Genomic DNA, 25310 nt, shown 5'->3' with positions numbered 1-25310 from the left:
TTGATAATTTTCGTTGACAACGTATTTAAAAACCCTTGTAAATAAAAATTTTCAACATTGTCTACATCTAACCAGATCATCCTATTAGTTACTCACCACACGTTCCAATAGCCCTAACGTAAGTCAATATCTGAAAACGCCTAATTAAGCTGACCGAAGTGTCAAAAAGAGCAGCTGATTATGATTTATTTTTCTAGGAATTTGTTATTATCAACATAATATTTTCTGAACTTAATAGAACCATTAAAATACACGATAAAACCTTTCACAACCCCCTTCAGCTATTAAACACCCAATCCAAGACTAAAAACCCTTTTTCCAAAGATATTTATCACCTCTTATTCTTGATTACTACTAGTTCAAATCCCCCAATTAAACTTCAGAATGCCTTTCCCTCCAGTACCCCCTGAAATAAAACCTGTAGCTCACTTAATGAAACTGGCAGAAGAGCATGAAGCCAGGAACATTGTTGTAGCTTACTGGGGTAAGCATTGATTCCCAACTGAAAGAGAGTAAATTAAATCAATATTTTGACCTCAGCTCGAATGGCAGCATGTAGACTGGCACTAAAAATGGTGCCAGGCAAGAAATCTTCTGAGGTCACAGGCCTAATTGGTGAGATTCTAAATTGGCTTGAAAAAACAAAACAAGAGAACAAAGGTAATGATGGTATTACCAATGAAACTGCAGCCCAAGCTCTGATAGAAGAATATGCTTTGAATTTGTTTAGTCATGCTGAGAAGCAGGATGCTGCTGAGATATTTAACAAGTAAGAAATTTTGTGTATTTGAAAACGTACTCTCTTTATGTTCTCAGTAAAAGTTGATTTTTTGTACACATTGGAAGGGTAATATTGAAGCACAGAGTTGGTCAACTCAATCTTTGATTATAGACTGTCAATGAGAACTGCATCTACTATGCTTCATAGGCCATTTCAAACACTGGCATTTTTGGTAACCACAAGAAGAAAACATTTAAAGTAATTTTATTTGTATATTTGATATATGTTTAGTTATCCATGAGAAAAAGTATGAGTATACTATTACTTACCGCCCGAATAAACAGATAAAGTAATATATTTAGATCTAAAGGTGAAAGTACTTGCATAAATTCATTGCTGGCATTGTGATAATGCACTGCTGAGCTAATTGTCATATTGTAGGGATGATTCATGTAGCAATTGCATAATATTATCTATTTTCCAGACAATGTGAAGGAAGAACTTTTGTGATATAATTTAAAAGATGTAATATAAAGGAGTGTTCCCTGTGCTCAACACAAAAAATCCAATTTTACACCTAGTAAGATTATCTACTATTATTGAGTTGATTTATTGAACTCCTTAGATAATTTAAAAATTAGTTAAAATTACATTCAAGTAATATTTTTGCCTTGCATTTCACTTACAGGAACACAGTCAAAACATTTTACACTGCTGGCATGCTTTTTGATGTCCTTGAACAATTTGGTCTCAGTGAAGATCTCCATGAGAAACAGAAATATGCTAAATGGAAGGCTGCCTACATTCATAATTGCCTAAAAAGTGGAGAAAGACCTCAGCCAGGGCCTCCCAACTCCAGAGCCGAAGGGAATAAGATGATCCACATTAGTGAGCTCCCAGAAGAGGAACAGCAAAGACTTTTAGAGGAGAAGAGAAAGTTGCAAGAAGAGTTGGACCGAAAGAGGAAAGAAGATGAAGATCAAGGAATATTGGGTCAAATGAATGAGTTTGGGAATAGTTCCCCTGGATCTGCAGGTGCTCAGGAGCCTCCAAATAATATGGGCTTTCCTCTTGTAGATGCAAACAGTGCAGATAATGGATTTCAGTTTCCCAAATATTCCCCAGTAAGTTAATTTTTTTAGGCCCAATTATGTAAAAGTCAACGTAGCTGACTAAAAACTGAAATTAATTTAATAATAATATTAAGCTTATGGGATGGTTCAAGTATAGTTCGAACGCCTTAAGGACACCGCGACGGTAAAATATTCACATTTAACTGTGTAGTAATATAACACAACACTGTTTTTATTGAAGCCATTAGAGTCTTACAGTTTTCAACTTTTTTACAACTGCGTTTGTCACACTCCTATGGGAACTAAATTTCTTTTCCCAGGTTAGCCCAAATATTCCTCAACAGCCGGGATCAGTAACTCCCAACATTCCAACTACCCCTCAAGGTCCAACCACCTACAGCTTACCATCCATCGCCAATGACGGTACCCCCATCAGTGATCACGTGTCTCTTTCTCCTGAACAGATCCAATTAGCGCAGAAATATAGTAAATTCGCTACCAGTGCCTTGAACCACGACGACGTCAAGACTGCTGTGGGGTATTTGCAGAAGGCTTTGAATTTGTTGCAATTTGGAAAAGAATAAACAATGTTAAAGTTAATAGTGGTACGATTTGAGGACTGCTTGTGTAGACTAGTTTTGTGAAATTAATATATATTTTTAATGTATTAAGCTGAAATAATCATTTATTGTTATATTACAATTGTAAGCTTAAATAAAATGTTATTGAATAATTGTCTATTGAAGTGGTTGCCCTGTTTGCCCCTTGTCTTTATAGAAGAGTAGCCGTTGAAACAAAGCACAAGTAGTCATTGAAATACCACAGGCATGCCCTTTAATGGTAACTAACAAATGGCTTTAATAATCGCCCAACGTTTATGATTCATCGCTCATTGCGAGTTTTTTTTTATGACCATGCGTTAGTGAAAAAGAGTGCTATATTCTTGACAATATGGCAAAGCAAGATTTAGCTAATCTGATTTAAAAGTCTATTTAGTTTCAAAACGAACATACGCCCATAATCACAGCAAAACTATTGAACAATGTTACACTTAGACTCTCTTGAAAAAACTACCTGTACTAAAAGAAATACGTATGCTTACTGTTAAAATAATTTAATAAATTCAAAGTTGGAATATATGAGGATATTAACAAATTAACAACAACTACAGGTAATAATAACATTTATGTAAGTGTGTACAAAAGTAACAAAAATAAAATTTATTGCGACTCTGTAGAAAGATCGCATATTTTGCATCTCTTAGGATTTAGAATATTTCTACACATTTCCATATTTGCTTAGTAGATTAAAATTTTTTTTCAAACCTTTCTGGCATAGAATGGACAGAGGGATGGAGTTGTCCAATGGGTAAAGATCAGTTTGTCTTTCGGTTTTCTTTTCCTTTATGGGTCTAAGGCAGTAAAATTTAAACACGCATCAATTTGTACCTTTTCTAGAAAATAAATTTTATATTGACTTAAATCCCAATCGTGGTAAAAGTGTTCTACACCACCAAAAAATGCTGCAAACCATACGGTGAAGAGTTACTTAGAGACGCGTTTGGATAGATGGCACTGACGAGGTGGTTTACGCCGTCGCTAATAGTTCCACATACACTCGATAGAAGGCTTCAATTTAAAAGTACTTTTTACTTTTTTTTATTTAAATTTAAAAAATAATCTATTTTCCCGTTTATTCCCGTGAAAGCTTGGATTTAAATTATTATTATGCATATAAATAATAAATATATCTGTAACTGGCTTAGTAACATCATTAAATTGAATAAATCAGCATTTAATTACCTGAAAATGTTGTGAAAGGACCGGAAAAACCCGGAGAGGGTTTTACACTAGCGATTCGACAAAACTGCTCAAGGCTAAAAAGAAAGCTTCGTAAAGATTTTGTCAGACACTTTTATTTCAATAAATATTAATATAACAGAAATAGGTAACTTTAATACCTACATACCTATAGGTATTTCACAGAGAAGATTGGAGATATATTAAAATAAACCTTTTCCAAGTGCATAAAATACTTTTTGTGGAATTATGGAATCATAACTGACTGAGCTTTCTTATGATAGTACCTACCTACAACCACTGCTCCTGTTTTAGATTGAAAATCTTTTTTAGTTCACCTAGAAATGTCTTTCCATGAATCAAATATCTTAACAGGACAATATATACAAGGTCTTAAAAATAGTATTGCACACAATCTAAATCTAAATAAAATAAACCTCATAACTATTGTTGATTGACATTCTCTGGGCAGTTCAATGCAAGCGAAGTTAGGGCACTGCGTCTACCAGGAGTCACTCCCAAATTCTCCCAGTTGATCCACGATAATCTGGCAGTCAAATCTTGAACCAAATGTTATATAATTAAAACCAGTGGATTGTTGCAATAATTAATCTTACCGCTGGTGTTCCAATTAGCCCGATCCGCCTTAATTTCACCTCTCAAGCAGCGTTCCACGTACGTAAGGGGGTCGCAGTCGGCAGTCAAAACCTCCCTCAATAGAGCTATGTAGGCGATTGCTAGTCGCAAGGTGTCGATTTTAGACAACCTCTTTTCGTACGGGAAGGTTGGCACATGCATTCGCAGTTCGTCGAAAGCGGAGTTTATACTGCTGCAAACCCCAAGAAAATTAGAGGATATTGAAGTTACGAAGAAATTTCACACACAAACTATAATAGATCTACTGATGATACGTCATACCACTACCCATTCACTTGTGCTATAATAAACTACCAACTCAGGTTCAGTACAAAAAACCGCGAAAACTTACAAATCAAAAACGAGCTAAAAGAAAAAAGGAAAATCGAGCAAGACGAAGAGTACCCGGTGGGTCCAATAGCAGACCTCAGCATGCGTTTCCTTTCCCGAATGTTGGCTGCATGTCTTTGCACCCTGTATGGGGACGATCCGTAAAACTCTGAAGAACTTAAGTTGGAGCTGGAGGAACCACATGGATTTGGCTCTGAAAAATTCAATATTGATTGATGAATAATAGGACGTGGACTCAGTAAACACTAAACTCACCAGTGCTATGATGTAATGATGTTAGGTAATGATGTTGGAGGTTTGAGTTCATAGATCGAGATGCGAAAGCACAGCTGGGCAGATCTGAAAGCTCATCCTCGGATAATTCTCCAGTATTGTATCCATACTGCATGCTGCAAAGTAGGAAAGGTTCAATGGAAAAGGTTTTTTCACTTTTTGACTGTCAAGAACCCACCAAAATTCACCCGAAAGTTTAAATAAAAAAATGTTAACAGTAGGTGTTAAATTAACATTGCTTTCGATAAGACGAAGAACGTGGCTTTAACGTTAACATAACGGTACAATATTTGGAAAATTGGTTGAGTAAAATTTTTCGCGCTTCCACTGGAAATTTTGAAATTCATAAAATCGATTTGTTTTTGGTTATGCAACACCTGAGTTCAAAAAAATCAAGCACGCCATTGGTTTATCAGAAATATCTAAATAATGTTTGTACGTCGATTCAACAAAATTATGGGTAGTGTTTACCACTACAAATTGCGAAAATTTGCGAAACCTCCCTGGAACGAAAAACTTCACTGAATTTCATTAAAATGAGATAAACGGGACCTCTGCAGGTTTAAAAAATATGCGGTTTCAATTAGTAAAAACAGAGGCGTACAAAAAGCAATTTCCAACGCAAAACCAGAGAAAACCAAAAAATGGAATTGAAGATATACGTGGTGATTCAGGTTTAAACCTGACAGACGATAGAACTGAACATACAAAAAAATGCATATGAACTTGCACGGTTTAAAGCTACATTATTGAAATACAAGGTGATGCACTTTCAATTTATTTTTGGTATTTTGTTCGTCGCTCCTACGGTGTGTGAAATATTTCCCTGCAGTTTTTACCCTATGGATAAGTTCACAATCCACGCTATTAGAAAATTTCGAAAAATATATCGGGCAATGAAATTTCTAGACGCAAGCACCCTCCTTAGCACTTACTTGATAGGTGGTGAACTAGACGAATCTGGTAACTGACCTCTGCTCATCCTGACTAAACTTTACTGACTCCTCACTAAACTCATCAAACGCACATTCCAACTCACTAATTCTTACATCAACACCAAATTGAATTAAGGAGTAAACTGCAATCCCTCGGGATTTAAACCTTTATACCATTTTTCATCACCATCAAGAGCAATACTGCCGCAACATTTTACCCCTTAACGCACTATTGCATAAAGTTCACTATTAAAGGGATGAATGATATCGATCTGGCTAGAAGGGATGTGCCCGTATGCGAGTTTCAGCCAATGGGAGGCTGCGCTGAAATTGAAACGGCTCTGATTGGCGAGAGATTTTCGGGGGTGAATTATGAATGGGGTGGTGTGCTGTTGACAGGTTGGAAACGAAGGAAATTGCTTTGGGAAAGCCATCAAATGCAGAGATGCGGATGCTGTACATAAAAGCCGTTGGGGGTGGTAAAATTTGCTAGTGAAGTCTCTTTTGTTTGGAGTTTGTAGAGGAACAATACTAAAACGATAAAGGAAAAGTTGCATTTTTAAGTTTTATTAAAAGAAAAATTATGGTCGACGCATTAAAGACATCTAAAAGCGCTATCAATTAAATTATTTCCGCTCTAAAAACCGCAAACAAACAATTCACACATGCTCAAACAAGACAAATTGCCTCGACTCTCAAATTGGTCTCAGGGGGTGTGTCAGTTTTACGGAGACACGTGACTGGGACCCCATGGTTTTGCATGGGGTCGCGTGCGCGACACGAGAGGCCCCACTTACATGTGTCAAACATGGTTTCGGTGGCCTGGTCCTAAAGGGATTTCGGGACAAAGTTATTCTTAACTGCACCAAAAAAAAAAAGTTGGTATTTTCAAAATTCAAAATTTCGCGTCCTCACTGGTTTCAAATCATATTACGTCCTCATTTGACCTACGTAATCGAGCTTAAGTGACTTAAGTGACACATAGATGCGTCATTTAAACTTGCCAATTACGCAGTCAGGTGAGGACAGAAGTCTTAATTAGGCCAAGAACGTGATTTCAATTCAGAGGACTTACATCAACGAACCTAAATTAAATCAAATTTGTTGGTGCAAACTGACCCTCTCAATTTCCGATACAAATACAAATATTTCTTGACCTCATGCCTCGTCATCCGTGGTCTTTTTGTTCAATTGTTTGGAAAGATAAGCCGGTCAGATTTATTCTATCCCTGTTTATTTTTTTGTTTTGTTCGCGGTGCTCTAAATTATTTATTCGGGTTTAGCTGGATTTGTTTGAGAGCATGCCCCACATAGGACCGCTGCCACGTTTAATCCGATTTTTTATTTGGTTTGATGGTGGTCGGATTTGTTGTTTTTTCTCAGGATGATTAAGTTGTAATTGGCTCAAGGGTGGTCACATTTGAGGGCCCACTGTATGGAGAGAGTTGAACCGCGCGTTTATGAATAATTTAATATCAAATTTTTCGTGCTCGAAATTTTTCAGGGAGTAAAACAATCAACTGACATATATGCAGGTAGTGCCATGGGCAACTACCAAGTTGCAACGCCGTTATAACAATGAAATTGCCACAAGCAAGGGAGAGAATTGGAGAAAGTACTTGGTGCAACAAACACCAGTGCCCCCTACAGTACTACTCTGCAGTTATGTTTAAGCTAAGAGTTTTTCATCAAGTTGGGCACATTTAAAAAAATTTTAATCATAAAGTCGCATCAAGATTCCAGTCAAATATCGATTTCCAGGTTTCCCCCCATATGTATATCGCACGTCCTCAAGTATTCCAGCACTTCCACCGATTTTAAACACTCCATATAGACACACTCAATTGGAAAACCGATTACCCACAGTGCCCATTAATTTCTCCTAATTATTATGCCACACTCCATGCGTCGGATGCAGCAATATGTTTCTGGCATTGTCATAGCGGCCACAGAGGAAAATATCGCCCTAGTTTGAAGAGGGCAATCCGGACGCGTGGGAAACGTCGTCCCATTCATATTCATTGTTTGACAACAATTTTAAGTGCGGAAGATTACTGTCATTTACCGGGAGGGTGACGAGTGCGTCGTGACAAATTAATAGGCTGCAGTTCGGGCGAGTGCGGAGGCCGATAGAAAGCCACTTGTGACTTTGATGTTATCTGAGCGAATGAAAAAGTCTTCTCTTTTGATATGCGCGAAAAATTAAATCGGAATGGTAAATTGCCTCGGAAAATCATTGGTTTATGGCAATGAAATCGACACAATTTAATGCGATTTTATTTCAAAAAATCCACTATAGAAAATTTAAAAAATTAGGTCGAACCTCTTTGATTTGACCTACGCGTTTCCCAGTAGTCAACGCGATTTTATTCAGAAAATTTCATGACATTTATATCATCTCTTTTTGAAAAAAATTCTTAAATTATAATGGGAAATTTCTGCCATGGGCATCCCTTCTCCATTTTTATTTCCACGTTTTTCCTCCGCTCACACATTACAGAGTGCTGCGAAGGGCAAGGCGTGCCCTTGTCTGTGATTTATCGATTATTCAATTGCAGGGTAGTTATCATCACAATGAGCAACGCATTTCACGCTTCTTTAGGCAAAGCAAATCGTTGAGGGTAACTTCCGAATTGTAGCTTATCGTCTGTATGGGAAATGAAGGGCTTTGCAGCATATATTATCAGCTTCCGAAAGTACCATATCACCAGCTGAAACTACTACTAATTCATATTCCTAATAGCTTTTAAGATGACTGTACTAAAACAAGAATTTGCGACTGTATCTGCTTTGCCTCGTAAATCTCTCAATTGCCACCACTGTGTCAACGTCATGGAACCCTGACCAACCACCTACCTACACCATGCAGCCGTGTTTTTTTTTGTGAGATGAGAGGAGGCGAAGTTGAAAAGTCAATGTCATTAATCTTGCTTCTTTAAGTACGAAAGAGAGCTAATTGAATAGAAGATATATACATTTTCTGTGAGAAATAGAGTAAGCTTGGAATTCCTAACGTTTACGCAGAAGTAGTGTAGCTCTGAAAATATCAAATTTGAATCGGCACAGTTGACAGGTACGATGTATCTTCTGTCATTGTTTATGGGCGTGTACTGAAGAGGGACGGTTATATGCTATGCAAGCAGCCGACGTTTGCTGTGAGTCATATGTCGATCTGAATAGTGGTTGCAAATGAGAGTTTATATAAACAAAGTTAAAGATTTGTTTTTGTCGACAATTTTGATGCTTTCACAAGGGTTCCAGAACATGTATGAATCATGAAAATTTGAGTGGGTACAACAGAAATCACATTTCTTTATTCAACTTTATTGCAAATATTTCTCTCAGCGCAGAATAAATGAGATATTTTAATATCGTACAATTACAAAACTCTTATAGTTTTCATTACAAAATAAATAGATACAATTCAATCACAATACTTGTTAGACATGAGTAATAGCTATATTTACAAATTTACAAGTCGGTAAATCGATTTTATAATACAAGCTCTCGAGCAGGAAGACCAAGATTTTGATTTAATAGTACAAAATTGCATTTGCAAAATGTAACAAGTTGCTAACAATAATCGTAAGTATAAGGGTTTTAACTCCTTTTAACAAATTTTTAAGATTTTATTTTAAATTATTTGATGAGTGCACAGATCTACAGAGTAATACCTTTACTTGGTACACATCAAAATTTTCATAACAGAAGTTTTCTAAAATATCTTCCTTATGCTATAACTATTAATATGGAGTAAATTTGCGAAATTACGAGAATTCATCAGTCTTTGAGAATATAAGAGAATTAATTCGAGAATGCTAGGCAGGCACTATTTCCACGTATGTAGCTGGGAATATTCCAACGTTGCCATTGCATTCACCCAGCCACCATCCGTCATCTTGCTGTCGATATACCTAAAAAAGAGGAAAATAATTTGATTCCAAGATTTCAAAAATTCTGAAATTTACAAAAATCAGTCTAAGAGGGTGTGGTTTTAGCTTCGCATTTGCATCCGAGCGTACTAGAGTCTCATTCAAAACTTACTTTCAAAATATCTCCAGGGCTCAGCAACAATTCATCAGGTAAATTCGGCTTGTAGGCATAAATGGCTTTGCACTTGGCAATGGGGTGAACGTTTTCGGTGTCGGCCACCTGATCTGTGCTGCTGCACTGCGATGAAAATTCATCTGTAAAAAAATGAAAACTAAGCTAATATGACAACGCTGGAAAAATGTTGTGCGAACAAAACTCTTTGGAATTTGAAATAAATCGGAGAAATGGCAACCTTGTGCTTGAGTTTTATTCCTCAGTGACCAATGAGAAGACGAGATTTTGGGCAGGCAATGGCCACATGGCGAAATTATAGTCAGTACTAGAAACAGAGATCTGAGCAAATCGTTATCTTATAGCGCGAATTTTTTTCTTAACTAACAAATGAATTTAGTTACCAAAATCTGATTCTGGCTGGTTCGAATTGCCATCCGCCGCACCCCGAAGGGTCCAGTCATGCAGAACATGGTCTTCCACATCGTTTATATGAGAATCTGAATTATCCGACTTCTCAGATTTTAGAGATTTCTCACTCAATGGACTTCGATCGGTCTCGAAAAATTCTTCTCGCAACCATTGCGGAACCTAGATGAAAGCAAAAATATCAAAATTCGTTATTTTCCTCGAAACAATATATCTATATCTCTCTCTCTTTTTATGGGAGAAACTTGCCTTTAAGACGCTTTGTTGTAGCCCCGATTTGTCCCTCGTGATGATTATATGAGGCGCTAGTGGATGTCCAGTTCGGGGTCTGCTATCCAGTTCGGCTAAAGCACTTTGCACTTTATATCGGGCTCCTTCGAGGTATGTTAACATCGATTTCATCTAAAGAACCACATGTTATTGTTGAGAAATGCTGGAAAAAGAGTTGAAACGTTTTCAAACTGAGGGGTAATTGTAATTGGCCCGAGCCTGAACTAGCCCTGGAAAGACGTATGGGACTCCCGTTGTGTTTGAGATTTGCTGCAATGTAACGATAGTGTATTACATCACTTACATGATAAAGCTTCTCAACCACAGATTGTTGCGAGTCCTCGTTTCCAAAATTGGGAGTTTGCTTCAACGCTTTTGACAAGTTCTCCACCCCGTTCTTGGACTTCCTTTCGCGTTCTATATCTTGTCGGATCAAATGCAGCAATTTAATCAACGCCTGTGACGACAACTCATTACACCTAAATTACAAAACTTGTAGCATACAACTCCGTACCTGCTTCCTTCTTTCTCGATTCATAGCCAAAGTTATGTGCTCGCAATAAAAGTCAGGTAGCAGCTGTTCAGATATCTGCTGTGAGGTTTGCCTCAAGTTCTGGATGGTGATGAGGTCTTTGGAAGGGTCTGCAGCCTCCAAGGGAAGTTTTAGTCTTTCTGTGGCCTGAAAGTGGCTTTAAAATCGTGGGATATAACAAAGACATATGTCTCACCTCGATTATCCTGGGCTGGAGCTCGTCGATATGCCTGAGGTATGAGGTTAAAACTAGTTTGAGGTTGTTTAGTCTCTCTTCTTCCAATAACTGGAAGGTATTTACTCCTTTTAGTACCGAGGACTCCCATTCAAGCCTAAAAATATTAAAAAGTTGTAGTGGCACCACAGAATTGAACTACAAACTGGAAGTTAATGTCGATTTTTTATGGGACACCCTGTACGCAAAAATCAAGTTTTACCTTGCTCTTTCCGCCCGCACACACAAAGTGTAGTACTCTATATCCGCCTTTTTAACTGCGTCTTCAGCTTTTTTCTTCTTGCACACCAACTGAAATTGAGAGCAGACAGTGGTATTAGAAATTTATTAGATTATATACAGGGTGGTCATTAATATGTGCATATCATGATAGAAGAAGGTCCGGGTGCTTCGACTCGATAAATTGCAAAAACTCTTATTGTAAGTAACGGGCCTGTTTGGAGTATCCTTAAGACCTATTTGTTGTGCCCATACCACATGTAACGCGTTCAGGTACTTCTTTTCCTGCTGATTTTCCTCCATGTAATGCATTCTGTCGTTGGTTTTTGCACACATTGGTTCAAAACCTTCAATTTTTCAAGAAATGCAATCAAGAATTTTCACAATAACCCATGTGTGGGCCGAAGACAATCCACATGAAGTACCCGAAGCCCGTTTTCAACCTCAATTCTCGTTGAACGCTTGGATTGAGATTATGGGTGACTGGCTATCTGGACCATTATTTTTGTCAGGAAAACTGACCAGCGAGGTGGATCGCAAATTTTTGAAACAAACACTATTTCAGTTGAAAAAATGATATGTGGCTTATTCACGATGATACACTTGTGCATTTCAGTGTCGTTCTTCGTAAGTTTTTAATAGTAGCATGCGCAGATCACTGGATAAGTCGAGCTGAACTCCACTTATAGTCTGCTCGATATCGGTACTTAAACCCCCTGGATTATTTCCCACGGGGCTACCTAATTGGTTTATACTACTCCAGTGGAAAATGACGAAAATTTAAAAGAAAATCGATAATTTCTGAGAGTAATTCAATAAAAAGCGACTCTGGTTTTTGTTTTAAGGGTTGGGCAGTCAATTAGGGGAACGTTAGATTCTTGCATCCTAGCTGGAGGTGGTCATTTTCAACAGTTCTTGTAGATTCAGAAGCTTTAAATGTAATACTTGGTAACAAAATGGCGGCATAGTCGAAAATTTTTTCGCCCTTATCTTCAGAACGAGGCGGTTTATCCAAAACCATCAACAAGGGCAAAATATTCTTACAAGAGTACAGGGAATAGCCCCGTGAACTTTTGCCGTATGTTTAATAAACACTCTGTATATGCATTTTAGATTACTAACTTGTTTGAAAGCGTTTTTATTTTAATTTCAAAAATTTGGGCCTGGTAAATATTTGAATATTATATAAAAATAAAGACTTACTAATAACCTCAGGAAACACACCCCGTAATTAACATTTTAACTTCCCAAAAGTACTGGGTGAAAACTCCTCAAACCTAAAGGCCCCCGCCTCAGTTTGGCAACACGGTTGCTTTGTGGCTGCATACGCCACTACTGACAACCACGATGATTTTCGAGCAAAAGAGCATTGCATTGTTGCCATCTATTGCAGCTGAGTCGAGAGTTGTACCGATACATGGGAATGCAGCTAATACCGTTTGGCGTTCGATCGAAACAGTTCTTAAGCTTCTGAGAACGAAGAGATCTGGTTCTGAGTAGTTTTAATGATAATGGGCAATTACTGAAGGGTTTTAAAGTCAAAAAATGGAAAATAGGTTGAGTGGAAAATTTCGTAAAATTATTGGAAAGACTATGAAGGTTCGTACTAAATGAGATCGTTGGTGCCTCGAACCATGAAGCGAAACGTTTTTCTTTATTTAAGAATAGAATATTTAGTGAAGTCGCGAAAGCGCTCGCGCAGTTCGCCCTCCACGGAATTTCATGGAAGCCGGCAGAAATGCAACTTGATGGTCAGTTGCAAGTTAAATGTTAATCAGTTTGCTTCGGGGAAACCCTTCTCAGCAGGCAATATCTTCGAAAAAACGTCAAATTAAACGCCTCATTAAGGGGTAAATCGCATTAAAATCCACTTTACCGTGGAACTCGGTCATCCGAGAAACTACCTACGAGTATAACTAATTTAAATTGACACATAAAAAGGATTTAAAGGACCCTTTTGTGGAAAAAACTGCTTAGGAAAGACGGGGATATTTAGCATTTCTTCTTATGTCCAAAGCGTCTAAAATCTCAAGTTTGGTGCGCACTGATAAAGAACGAAGCCCCAAATGGAGCTTATCCCAATTGGGACATCTACCGATTTAATCAAAATATTTCGGCTTTGAATACTTTCAGCCTTATTATGTAACGTTATTGGCTATTCTGCCAATAGGAGGTCAGGCATGATAATGCAATATGTGCCTAATTATTATTAATAATGAAATGAATGCCTTGAAAGAAGGAAATAGAGCAGAAGCACTGAACGAAACAACTTACACATGTGTGGATGTTTTTATATTCGTGGGGCAGGTTGTTGGTTGTTTATTATTAGAAACCCACCTACAAGATCTATTTTTAGAGGATCCTAAATTACGCATTTTACGATATCGAAAATTGTGTGATAAAACTTCGAAATGTGATCTTACTTTAGCGTTTTCCTTATCTGCCGAATTCTGACGATGGGCCAGCTGTATGAGACTGGCACTCTTCGACAACCTATAAAACGGCCCTACGTTAAGTAACTTCCCTTATGTAAACCTAGCTGAAACTTACGTCTGCTTTCCAAACTTTGTAGTATCAATAACAGCAGCGTCCTGAAGTTTTTCGTTGTCCCTGGCACAAGTATGACTCTGTTTCTTGCCTTTGGCCTCAGCAGTTCTAAATTCGGCCAACAACCTCGCGGCCTTTTCAACTGCAGTTTCGCATTGCTTTCTGGTCCTGAAACACCGGTCAACGTCAGTCAAATCGCTCTAAAGCCATCGGCGCTTCCTCACCGGTGCTGACTTTCCGTGAGGGTCCTCAAAGGCTTCGCAGTTTCCTCAAGCAAAGCGTTGCCCGCAATGCGATGAGCCTCAGCTTTGGCCTCTAATTCCACAGCTACAGCCTTCCAGGCCTCGTTGAGACCACCCACGCCGTTGCTGCAAGCCCTGGACAGTTTGACACTGAGCTTGGACAAGCTTTTGGCGTACTGGGTCTCGGCTTCCGACCTTTCGTGTAGGATTGTGGCCAGTTCTTTGCAGAAGTCGCTTCCATGCTTCACGTATCGTCTCAGCTCTTCGAATCCGTTTTGACCCTGAAAGCAGCACGGAAAAATGTTTAAAATTGGGTCTTGGAAATTGCCTTGGCGACAAATGCATATTGTTTTTTTCTCAAAGAGTACAAAAAACTCGTTTTATTGATTTTTGGTGCGCTCCACAATGAAGCCTTGTACGCCTCTGGTTTAAGGCGAATTATGACGCCAATTTGGCAAGTTATTAGTAAAGACATACGGAGTGATCTTGCAGAGTAAAAGACAAATAAAATGATTTATTTATTTGCGATTTGCAATTTTCCGGAAATTGGGGAAACTGCTTTTTGGCATGTTGGTCGGATTGAAACGCACGTGCGCTGCCGTGTTGATCGAAGCAAGGTGCCAAGTGGACAGACTACCAAGAACATACAAAAAAAAACAATCAAACTTTGATACTATTTAGATTTACAATTTTTCAAAAATTGCAGAAGTTTAAGACCCATTTTCATGCTCTTGGTGTATCACGTGCGATTGCTGTCACGTACGCTTCTGATTTGGACCGAATTGTAACGCCAATTAGACCCACATCATGGTATAAAAGTGGATACAATTTCGATTATTCTGAAATTCGATATTTAAAACTAATTTTTTTACTCCTTGACATGCTTCAGGTAACGCCGCGTGCGCCTCTGGTTTGATTTAAAGTTCGATTCAAATTTGACAAGTTATGAAGAGAATACAGCGCCATATTTTGGCATAAGATAGCATTCATATGTTCAATTCCTTTGGGATTTACAGGATTGTTCCCAAATTAGGGGCATTAAAATGTATTTTGAGCTGAGATCCAGTACTTTTCAGGTCGAAACGAAGCGGGCCACTGGTTTCTGTTGGATGATGGCATGCAGAACAATCTCGTGGAATAAAAGAATAATTGAGTTTTGATTCTTTTTGGATTCAGAATAATTCTTCCGAAAGTGGGGAATTACTTACAAATGAACCTGAAAATGTCTCAATAAATCTAATTGTTGCAGCTCGAATTTTAAGTTCGAGCAGATGTGTCAAAAAAGAGAAAAAATTGTAATTCTTGAAATTTTGGAGGTGAAAACCCAAAAAACGGAGGCGGAAAGAAATTTATAAAAAATGATTGAGTTTAAAAAAATGTTGAAAATTTCTAGAGCTTTTGAGACGCCAGTGGGAGCTTCAATTTGAATGAATATTTGCCTAATATTTCAAAGTCTTGTAACTTAAATTTCACCCTCAAATCCAAAAATAAGACCGTTCCGAAAGTAATAAGAATTGAACGGGAATATTGGGAAATTTCGGAAAATTCTAGGCGTTCTCGGACTCCAGTTAACACTAACTGAGAAAATTAATGTCCATAACGAACCCTGAAAGCAACAAACACCTCAAAAAATGAGGTCTAGAGCCACGATTTTTTCTCCTGAAACCAAAATTTTGGGCGTGTCCTTGGCCTCAAATGGACAATATGAACTTTCCCAAGCGACGTTGTTGCAATATTGATTTTTGAATTGATTATCATAGAAAAACAAATAATTTCTTTGCTTTAGCACAAGCGAGAGTTTACGATTGTAAAACATGCCGTGTCAATGAATCGGTTTCTCGAGTGATTTGTTTCGAATTATGATCGATACATACTTAATTAGCAGCTGCCTGATCTTGCAAATCGCGAAGAAAAAGCGTCTCACGACAATCAGAGCATGATAGAAATCACTCTTTTCGGATTATTATTGCTATATTATGCCCATCTAAACCACACAGGTACGCAGATTATCTATCTCTGCCAGCACGGGGCAAAAAGTTGCTAACATTAGCGAACGCAATGTGCAATGTGTCTCGGCTCCATTTGGCTTAAGGAAATGGACCTTAAAATTGACCAATTAACCTTTAGGTGCGATCGATTATAGAAATGATCTTTGAGGTCTATTACATTAACCTTCGGTTTCAATTGTCATCGGGACTGCTAAAAGTTACCAAAATTGAGCCATCGGGACTGACCTGTTTGGAATCTCTGAATTTCGTGTACTTCCTCCGCCTTAACCATTTAATTCGTAGCTCAGGCATGAATCAGCAGTTGCAAAACAACACGACACGCATCGAAGGGAAGTACGACTGATAAAAATCCACGGAAATTGTTCGTTTTCGGATCCGACGTAAGTGGTTCCAGAACTGATAAGGTTTGAGAGACAGCGTTATAGATCATTCTAAATTACGCAGTAAGCATGGTACTTGAACATAATGCCTGTTCAAACGTTCCAGACGACGCAAAGGCTCTTAAAATTCAAGTAGCTGTTCGATTTAATGAACACTTCAAAATATATCGCTTAACTGGTCTTGGGCTCACGCTAAACCTCCCTCAGCTCCTAGGGGCAATAGCACGAACGTAATAGAAAGTTATCAACGCATACATGGAATATCAGCCCACTGTGAAAAAATGCGAAAATTCCTTCATCTTTATCTTACAATCGTCCAACCAAAACAACGTACCTCCATGCAGTACCTTAGTCAAGAATATTCGTTTTCGTCCTGTATTTTGGTGGCGAGCTTCGAAAATGAACATCAAATTTCACTCGGTGTCAGAACTGGAAGTGGCTTGGAATTGTCGTCCTTGTCTAACCGCACGTGATAAACAATGATGGATCTATATGGTTCGGAAGCGAAAGCCCAATTCGCGATCTCCTCAGGACAACAGCGGTGGAAATTACAAATTTTAATTAAAAAAATTAATTTATTGTCAGAAGGTGTTTCCATTGCTTTCAGGGTTGTTCCGCGCAATTTACTTGTGTATGGCATTATTTGACGTTGGAGTGTGCTTAATGCTCCGAAGTTCCATACAGCGTGTTCAAGATGCGGATGCTCACCATGACGATCTCATAAACGGTAATAGACTGACTTGGTTAAACGGGAGAAATGTTTTCCCATTCAAAAGATCAAGGTTCACTACTCTTGTGAAAGACCAACTTTTCTAACATTTAGCCAAGTTAGTAGATCCTTTCGTGGCACCTAAGCCGGGCACCCACGGGCATGAAGTTTTCTGTCTGGACTCGAAGATAATCCGTATGTCCGGGGACTGACAAGTGTTGCTTCTGTGGGAAACCGGATGACCCGGAACACACGCTATTGGGACGTCGAAATTTGGTGGTCTGAAAAAAGAATTCAGGACCACCTGCCTGGACGAACTTAACCCGGAGACTTGCGCGAAACTCCTATTAAAATCAAAGAGACACTGGGATGCAATTGAATGGTGCCTGGGGGCGGCGATGAAGATAAAGATGGATGACGAGTGGGTTCGCAAACACCGACAGAGATCCTGAGAAATGGAAAGATATATTTGTATACCACTCCCCCATCCGAAGTAATGCCTGACAGACTCCCAGAATGGAAACGGGGGTGAAGACCAGGAAGGGCGTTTATTGGGTGTTTCGAAGTCGAGCAACACCAATAACATCAACGATCTCGGGTCAGTGCTTGTTAAGGCATTTATGTCATCATATGTTACAAAAAAATCTCTCTTATGGGATTTAGTAACATTTCAACGTTCCATCCATGTTTTGAACACTCCGTATACTAGATGCGTCATATTACCCCAGATTTACCATCGATATCTCGGAATTCATAGAAAAATTGGATTAAATGGCAATTTATTTAAGATGTCAATTTGCTGGGTATCCGTTGTGACTCTCAAATTTGCAAAATCTACAGAATTCCCAAAACTTCAAATATACACTCAAACGACCAAAATGCCCTAATATTAACTTTAGAATAAATTAATTAAAACTTTACCTCAGAAACATAGGCCAGCTTCTTTTTAAACGTGCTCTTAATAGTGGAAAAATCAAACTCCTCCTCCTTACTCTTATCGTCACTGAACTCACTCCCAAATTTACTCATCGGGGAGCAGTCACTATCACTCACTTTATCACTAACATCATGCCCCTCTTCATTCCCATTCATATTGAACTTATACTCGATATCACTAGCTTTCAGTTTCCAATGCTTCGTCAGGGAACTTTTGCTATTATTCTTCACAATATCCCTCTCAGGGGTCTCACTCTTCCTCCTCCCCTGATTCAACTTCGTGGAAATGATTTTCCCAGTATTCTGCAACACTTTCTTGCATTTCGTCTTCGAATTTTTATACATTTCCTCAATGTTCATTGCAACTTTGTCTCTATCAACGAATGCGCCAACTCTCTGGTGAGCGGCTTGTTCTGTGATCATATTACTCATCTTGCTCTTGAAGTTGTTCCAGGAATCCAGAGCTCTCCTGGGTCGTTTCAGCAGCGTAGTCCTTCTAAATCTCACTGGAAGTTTGCTTCGAGCCTGACAATAGTCCATCTTCTCAGAGAAGTTAGGACTAGAATTACGCATGTTGTATTCAGCTAGTTTCTTTCTGGCTATGTCAACTTGGCTGCAAGAAATGTGCTCAATGCTGGAATGATTTGAGGAGTTGGGGAGGATCTCTAAGTTCATGTTCTCAAGATCGAAGTCGCTCAACGATTGAGAGAGGCGGTGGTGAGGGTTCAAATTTCTGGGGACTTTATAGAAGCTTTCGTCTTCCTCTGAACGAACAGCTATATTAGGGTCACTGCCGCTTTTAGTTAAAGTTCTGATGGTAACAGCACTTACTTTCTCTTCACATTGAGATACAAGCTTCTCTGATTGGCTGCTTTTAATCGAAGCATTATCCAACTCTTCTAGAGCCTCCTCAATGTCCTCATCTTTCAAAGTGTCGTCCTTACTCTCGTTTGGCTGCTCCAAGACAATCTGGATCTCACTTCTTCTTGTGTGCTTCAACAAAACCGGTTCGTCACTGAGATTTGCCTCATTTTCATATATATTTTCCTGCTTTTGGGTGAACTTAAAACTTATCTTTGGCACATCATATTCAAATTTGCTATTGTTTTTGTCAATGTTTTTCAGTTCCTCCATATCCATGTAAATTTCTCGGTTGGGAGTTTTGTCTTGGGCGTCCACGAACTCCTGATCTTCGTTTCCGGTGTCGGAGGATGTAGAAGAGGAATCGCTCTCCACGTAAATGCTATTGGGGAGGCTGCGCCCTTTATCGAACTCCACCTGGGCCTCGTGGAAATCATAGAAGCCTGAAGATCTCTTTGAGGTTTTGTCTTCGTCGCAGTTGGGGGATCGGCGAAATATCGAGGAGTTTATATTGGGTATGGTCACTCTCCAGTCTTTTTTAGCGATTTTGTTACAGAATTTCTTCATTATCACCTCACAGTTTCATCATTTGCTGAATGTTATGCCAATGGTGCCATCGAACTACGTAGGTATACTACTGGTTAAAAACATGTTAGAAACTAAAGTTCGAATGTAATGAAAAAACCAGCCTAATTGTCGTTCCATTACATTGGGCAGACATACCGGGACGGGTTGATATCTGATTTTCTACACGCAGAACTGCCACAGCTCCATGCTGGTTGTTATGGCCCCAGCGTAACTAGAAGAGTTTACTCACGCTTGTCTTGATAGATTCGGGACCAAATTATCAATCCACTGTTAACTTTAACTTTAAGATTTTTTTTCTAGATTCTTTGAAATGTACGGCCAAATCCTTAGTTTCTAAGGCAGCTAGCTTAGTGTTAATGTTAACAACGCCTTCATAACTCGGCCCTCAGGTGCTAAAAATTGGTTTCTATAAGCACTTAAGGCATGTTTTCGTGTACCCCTGTACGTGTATGATACACCATAACGGGCTATAGAAGTTTAATTTGTTCTGTGCGCGTACAGCGTCAGGTAAATGTATTGAAAATTGAAGGTCATCACATGAGGCATAATTATCAATAGCACGGATGATAATGGAGCTATTTAATGTTCGGTATTTGTGTCCATCAGTCAATAGGGAAATTGTAGCTAGGAAACTTTATTTCGCTTCTAATCATACTGAGACGAATCAATAAGTAACTGAGAAGCAATAATGGGGGCTTGGTGGATTCTAGGGCAGTCATTGGTTTAGGTCTCGCAACGACTCGGGCAGTACTGAGTCAATGATTACGGATTTCTTTGCTACTGGGTGAATAATGGAGTCGTTAATCTGGAAACGTTGCGCAACGGTTTTGGGTCTTCGGGAAGAGGATAAAAATCTTCAACGAATATTTAAGATTTTGTGCCTTCTAAAGGGAGTGACTCAGAATGATAATTTTTTCCCATCTTCAGCACTTAGTGTTGGAGTGTTCAGCACAGGTCTTCTGACACCAGGTATTATTTTGTACGTGGATATCACCACGGAAATCAGCATGATCACCGAAGAAATAAACTACTGTTAACGTTGGGGTTGAGATCAAAGGGACTACTTCTTATGTGTACCTTGGACACGAAAACAAGTTTGAGGCTGAATTGGGAGGAAAACGTGGACCTTTCGGCTCAATCCCCACACTATTTCCGTCTTGGGAAAACTCTGGAGGGGAAAATGAGCAAGGTTTGATATCTGCCTTCTTTGCTGTGATTGGCCAATCGTAAGGCTGACTAGTTGGTTCCCGCGAATCCGGGATTTTAGTCTGAATGATTTAAATCTTAAAAGGTTTTTGCATTTAACACATTAACCCTTCGAAGGGCACGGTCGATATCAACGTTTACAAGCGGCGCCGGTATTTCTTCTGACATGTTATCACGGTGAAGCCAGAACAACCCTTAAGTCGAGCGATTTATGAATTCTAATATTTCAGTTCTACAACACATTATAGACTCAAATGTAAGTAAAACGTGACGAATTGGGTGCGCATTCGACGTCGTGCGTTTCTCCAAAGCCTTGACGCCAAACCTGAACTAATCTGAACTCAATGTGCAGGGATCGGTCTTGATAGGCCTCAAATTCTGATACTGAGTGTTTTCTTTTCCGTATTATGTAAGTCTCCAACTGTTTATCTTCGGTCTGGTTTAATTCGAGTCACCGAAAGTTTTTATTTAGCACTGCATAGGCACCTAAAAATATCTAAAAGAGCACGCGTTTGTGCCTCTCTAACGGTGAAGAAATATTAGAACGCACTATACGCCACAATTAAACACGTTTTTGTCTTGATTAGCTTTAAAAACGTAGTCAGAAACTGATTTTAAGCTCGTTGAAAGGGACTATAATGAGATGTTCTCGTTCAAGGTTTACTAACTGTGCACCGTAATGTTTATTTCGTGTAAATATAAATTTTCGTCCCATTAATTCTCCGGGCAAATATTTAGCAACATGTAAGTCCCACAAGGAGGTTACTCGGTGGTCGTACCAAGACGAAACGAAATTTGGAGCACTCGATTTGTGTCGAATAAAACTATTTTTCGCGACCTTCTTGCCGTACACAATTCAATGAAAATAAAAGGGATATTACGCAATTCTTTCATTGCCCACCCTGCCACCCATCACGAGACGATCTATTGTTCAGAGAACGTTGACTTCTATCAGGTATTTACCTACTTTTACATGATTGATTATCTAGGGATTAGTTCCATTGATTTTAAATTGAAAACATACAAACACACAGCAGGTGCGATGGGGATGGGTAGTAGATAGATTAAGTCAATAACATAAATTACCAGACGAAACGTTAACGAGTGCAACAAATCGGAAAAATCGCGATGTACAGGGTGTTGCAAATTAGCAGGCCGATCCGCTAACCGCAGCTTCATTGAGCGAAAATAACAGGACGTTCCTTGTGCTGCTTCTTTCTTTGGCGCTATTACACTCACCATGAAGCGCTGAAGTTGTTAAAAAATAACTTTGTTAACAGCTTCGGTGCCTCGGGCCCGACGAACAATTCGATGGGGCGCACTTTTTCTACACTCGGGGCAAACGAATTTGAAACCGGAGCGGAAAAAATGGGGGGGGGTCAAGGACCCCCCCCTTCCCCCTCTCACAGCCTTTTTTTTCCGCATGCCGATGGCGATTCAATTTTTCAAGCTAAATGCGCCTTATCTTGATTTTTTTTATTGTTGTAACATTTCGACTTAATGCTTACTTCAGAGGATATTCCGGCTTGTTGCCTCTCAACACATTAAACAAGGGCTCAGGCACTCGTTCGAGAAGAGGGCAATCACACTGAGAACTTGGCTTCGATTCATTCGTTCCACTCAGTTGTATCATTATTATTTACCTTTAACGTTCCAAAATCGCCATTCGTCCGCTGAAACGACTCGATTCACATCAAATTCAATCAAATCTAGAAGGAATGCATGAGGAAAAAATCTGTTTCGCTCATAACATGATGTTTAAGATGGTCATGCGACAGTGCATCGTGTTCTTAGTAATACTTTCCGGACGCGAAAGAAAAATGGGCACCATGCGATGAGAGGCAGCATGCTAAAATATCTTCTAGAGGTAAATCGACATTTCACAAGAATAAAAAGTTACGGTGAAGGAACATTTAGTCTCGAAAATTAGGCACCTTCGCCATCCGCGAACGCAGAAAAAAATTAGGGGAAAGGTGTCCGTGACCCCCCATTTTCCCCGCTTTGATTTCAAAATTTTTTACTTAAATTACGGGAAAAGTGTGCCGCATCGAACTGTGCTTCACAGTAAAATATTATGAAAATATGCCAAGAAACACCGAAGTTATTAATTTTTTTAAAATTTAACACTATATAACCAGTATAAAGCGCCAAAAAAGTCGCATAAGGAACGCCTATTTTTGCTCAAGGAATTCGTGATTAGCGGGTTCGCCTACTAATTTGCAACACCCTGTATGTAGAGTGGTCTACTAGAAAATGTTGACTCCATTATGAGATCATTATTTCACATAACCCAAATTGCTTAAAAAACCATAAATATGGCTATAGGAAAAACCTATTGGTTTTTGCGAGGTTTGTCAACTATATGTGGGTGTGTCCTGAAACCCATTACGCCACTGTTTCTTTACCAATTAACTTAGAAATTTTACTATAATAATCACCACACTTGAGACATTATTGAGTACAAATTTTATTGGTGCAAAAGACCCACCTTTGAGGCCATAAATTTTTAAAAAATTCTTCTTGCAAAACGTGGCATAAAAATGCTTTTTTGAGTGTTAAAAATGTGGCTCAACTACGCTAGGGTTTCTTCACCAATTATATTGCAAATTTTACTATTTACATGTAACACTTGAACGATTTTTGAGTAGAAAGTTCGTTGGTGCGGACTGCCTATTTTGAAAATTACATTTTTTCAAAAGTCGCTTTTCGCAACATACGATAAGTAAGTCTTTTGTGTTCGCAAATGCAGTTCTAGAAAATTATATATAAACATAATTTAAAAACATTGAAAGCGTGCTGGGATTTTTCAATTAAGAAAAATAGATTTGAAGATTTCTATAAACAAATTTTTCTTAATAAGCAGCAAATTTTAAAAAATCTTCATATACAAGGTGTTCTATACGAAAAAAGTTGTGTTTTGGCATCCCAAATACTGAATCAAGCGATTTTTCTTTCTCAGTGGCACCAGAATTTTAGTGCCCTCGTCGTTTACGTCCATGCACAAAATTGTGCTGACACAAATCCTATGGGTCTTTTCACCCACCTTACATCTGGTATATGTAGGTAGATTATGGGGGTTGTGTCAAGGTTTATATTGTGATGTTTCGCAGATGATGCAGCAGCTGATCTTGCCGTTAGGATGGTAAATATATCTATATGCCGGGGCTTGTGTTTCAAAGGGGTCTTTAGAGAAATGGAAAAGCACTAAATGGAACAGACCTGCTAGAGTCAACTGGCAAGTGACTACAGTTTTGTTGTAGTATACGTAGTAGTTTGGCACCATTATGACAACATTGTAATACTGAAGATAAGATGCAAAAGGGTGCGATCGAGCCAGAAACGGGACTTCATTGGAAATTACCATTACTCGTTTAACGAAATACCGAATAACAAAAATAACAAGTTATTTTTAGTAGCACTTTTACGACTTTCCTCCAACTGTATTTGTTCTATTCTGCTCAATTACATCATGTTCAAAATGGTACCCTTATAGCTCTATCTCTAAGTTAGGTGCGCTGAATAATGAACCTCGATCAATATTTTTTTTCACATCACTAAATATCACTAGTGTCGTTCACTCCGGGACCTCACACGAACACAGTAATTTTTCTCCGATTATCACGATTTCGGCAACTTCCGGACAACGGGTACCTACTCTGGTACCCACTCGGTACGATCGGTTGAAGTGGAGCCCAACGCAGAGAACTAAAATTCGTCCGACGCTATTATTATCACATGTGTGCAGGGACTCCTCCGTTGCTTTGCTAATAACACAGATAGATATAGAGTACGTCAAACCCCGCACAAATTGCACGGAAAGAAGTAGCTGTTTTCGAGATATTTAATCCACAACTGACTGGGTGCTGTTACACAGCGTACTGACTGTTTCATGTTAAAATTGTAAAAATCGACGACACGTGCATTAAGTGAGTCTGATTACTATTTTTCGGTTATCGCTGCGACGAGAGAACGTGGAAGTTACGTAACTTTGCTAATTGGAAGCCCCCTAAGGACGCCCCATTTTCATTGAGCGTTCGTTGAATTTTTTAACTATTGTATTAAATTCAGTAGGCCAAACAAAATCGATTTCGCACCGAAATAAGTACAGTCGATACAGATCATTGATTTTCAACTACATAGCTGGTTTTTTCTGACTCAAAAAATTCGATATTAGATCATTTTAATATCAATTGAATTATTGAAAGGCTTTTTGGGTCCAGTAATAACTATTATTCCGCTTTCTTCGAAAATAATCATAGATTGGCAATTTACTGTTAATCTCATTGATTGCTTTCCTTGGTCCGTGCAAACTGTC

The 25310-nt window shown here is 38.7% G+C and overlaps 3 protein-coding genes across 8 annotated transcripts; 1 reads left to right on the top strand and 2 right to left on the bottom strand.

Moving 5' to 3' along the window:
• The first annotated feature begins 177 nt into the window (after window positions 1-177).
• Window positions 178-2527, top strand: Vta1 (vesicle trafficking 1). Its single transcript, XM_066291296.1, has 4 exons — window positions 178-484; window positions 541-769; window positions 1410-1845; window positions 2115-2527. Exons 1-4 carry the CDS (start codon window positions 385-387, stop codon window positions 2376-2378), a joined length of 1029 nt encoding a protein of 342 aa, XP_066147393.1. The 5' UTR covers window positions 178-384; the 3' UTR covers window positions 2379-2527.
• Window positions 2528-3698: 1171 nt separating this feature from the next.
• Window positions 3699-5954, bottom strand: Fer2 (48 related 2). 4 transcript variants are annotated; one of them, XM_066291304.1, is made up of 5 exons: window positions 5789-5954; window positions 4836-4969; window positions 4635-4773; window positions 4211-4419; window positions 3699-4153 (listed from the first exon to the last, which is right to left on the bottom strand). In XM_066291304.1, the coding sequence occupies exons 1-5, from the start codon at window positions 5833-5835 to the stop codon at window positions 4038-4040; spliced, it is 645 nt and encodes a 214-aa protein (XP_066147401.1). In that variant the 5' UTR covers window positions 5836-5954; the 3' UTR covers window positions 3699-4037. The 4 variants fall into 4 exon arrangements, with proteins under 4 accessions (XP_066147401.1, XP_066147403.1, XP_066147400.1 ...); XM_066291306.1 differs by having other exon boundaries at window positions 4656-4773; XM_066291303.1 differs by having other exon boundaries at window positions 3700-4153; window positions 4211-4422; window positions 5789-5952.
• Window positions 5955-9091: 3137 nt separating this feature from the next.
• Window positions 9092-24756, bottom strand: Nost (Nostrin). 3 transcript variants are annotated; one of them, XM_066291264.1, is made up of 13 exons: window positions 24357-24756; window positions 18326-19822; window positions 14289-14587; window positions 14068-14232; window positions 13941-14010; window positions 11501-11589; window positions 11260-11395; window positions 11046-11210; window positions 10836-10988; window positions 10511-10663; window positions 10237-10423; window positions 9833-9975; window positions 9092-9702 (listed from the first exon to the last, which is right to left on the bottom strand). In XM_066291264.1, exons 2-13 carry the CDS (start codon window positions 19766-19768, stop codon window positions 9607-9609), a joined length of 3099 nt encoding a protein of 1032 aa, XP_066147361.1. In that variant the 5' UTR covers window positions 19769-19822; window positions 24357-24756; the 3' UTR covers window positions 9092-9606. The 3 variants fall into 3 exon arrangements, with proteins under 3 accessions (XP_066147361.1, XP_066147362.1, XP_066147360.1); XM_066291265.1 differs by having other exon boundaries at window positions 24524-24756; XM_066291263.1 differs by lacking the exon at window positions 24357-24756 and having other exon boundaries at window positions 18326-22345.
• Window positions 24757-25310: the final 554 nt, after the last annotated feature.

Source organism: Euwallacea fornicatus, chromosome 16, assembly GCF_040115645.1.
Source record: "Euwallacea fornicatus isolate EFF26 chromosome 16, ASM4011564v1, whole genome shotgun sequence".
NCBI lineage: Eukaryota > Metazoa > Arthropoda > Insecta > Coleoptera > Curculionidae > Euwallacea > Euwallacea fornicatus.
The sequence above is the reverse complement of the archived record's forward strand: the minus strand, read 5'-3'. Positions and strand labels throughout refer to the sequence as shown.

Bases quoted from the DNA above. Each gene is read 5' to 3' on its own strand.
- Vta1 (XM_066291296.1), top strand. From the start codon at position 385: ATGCCTTTCCCTCCAGTACCCCCTGAAATAAAACCTGTAGCTCACTTA. The intron at 770-1,409 runs GTAAGAAATTTT...TTTCACTTACAG, and splicing joins GCTGCTGAGATATTTAACAA to GAACACAGTCAAAACATTTT. The intron at 1,846-2,114 runs GTAAGTTAATTT...TTCTTTTCCCAG, and splicing joins AGTTTCCCAAATATTCCCCA to GTTAGCCCAAATATTCCTCA.
- Fer2 (XM_066291303.1), bottom strand. From the start codon at position 5,835: ATGAGCAGAGGTCAGTTACCAGATTCGTCTAGTTCACCACCTATCAA. The intron at 4,774-4,835 runs GTGAGTTTAGTG...TGAATTTTTCAG, and splicing joins ATCATTACATCATAGCACTG to AGCCAAATCCATGTGGTTCC. The intron at 4,423-4,634 runs GTACTCTTCGTC...TGGGGTTTGCAG, and splicing joins TCTGCTATTGGACCCACCGG to CAGTATAAACTCCGCTTTCG.
- Nost (XM_066291264.1), bottom strand. From the start codon at position 19,768: ATGAAGAAATTCTGTAACAAAATCGCTAAAAAAGACTGGAGAGTGACC. The intron at 11,211-11,259 runs GTGAGACATATG...AGCCACTTTCAG, and splicing joins TCCAGCCCAGGATAATCGAG to GCCACAGAAAGACTAAAACT. The intron at 9,703-9,832 runs GTAAGTTTTGAA...CCTCTTTTTTAG, and splicing joins GCCCTGGAGATATTTTGAAA to GTATATCGACAGCAAGATGA.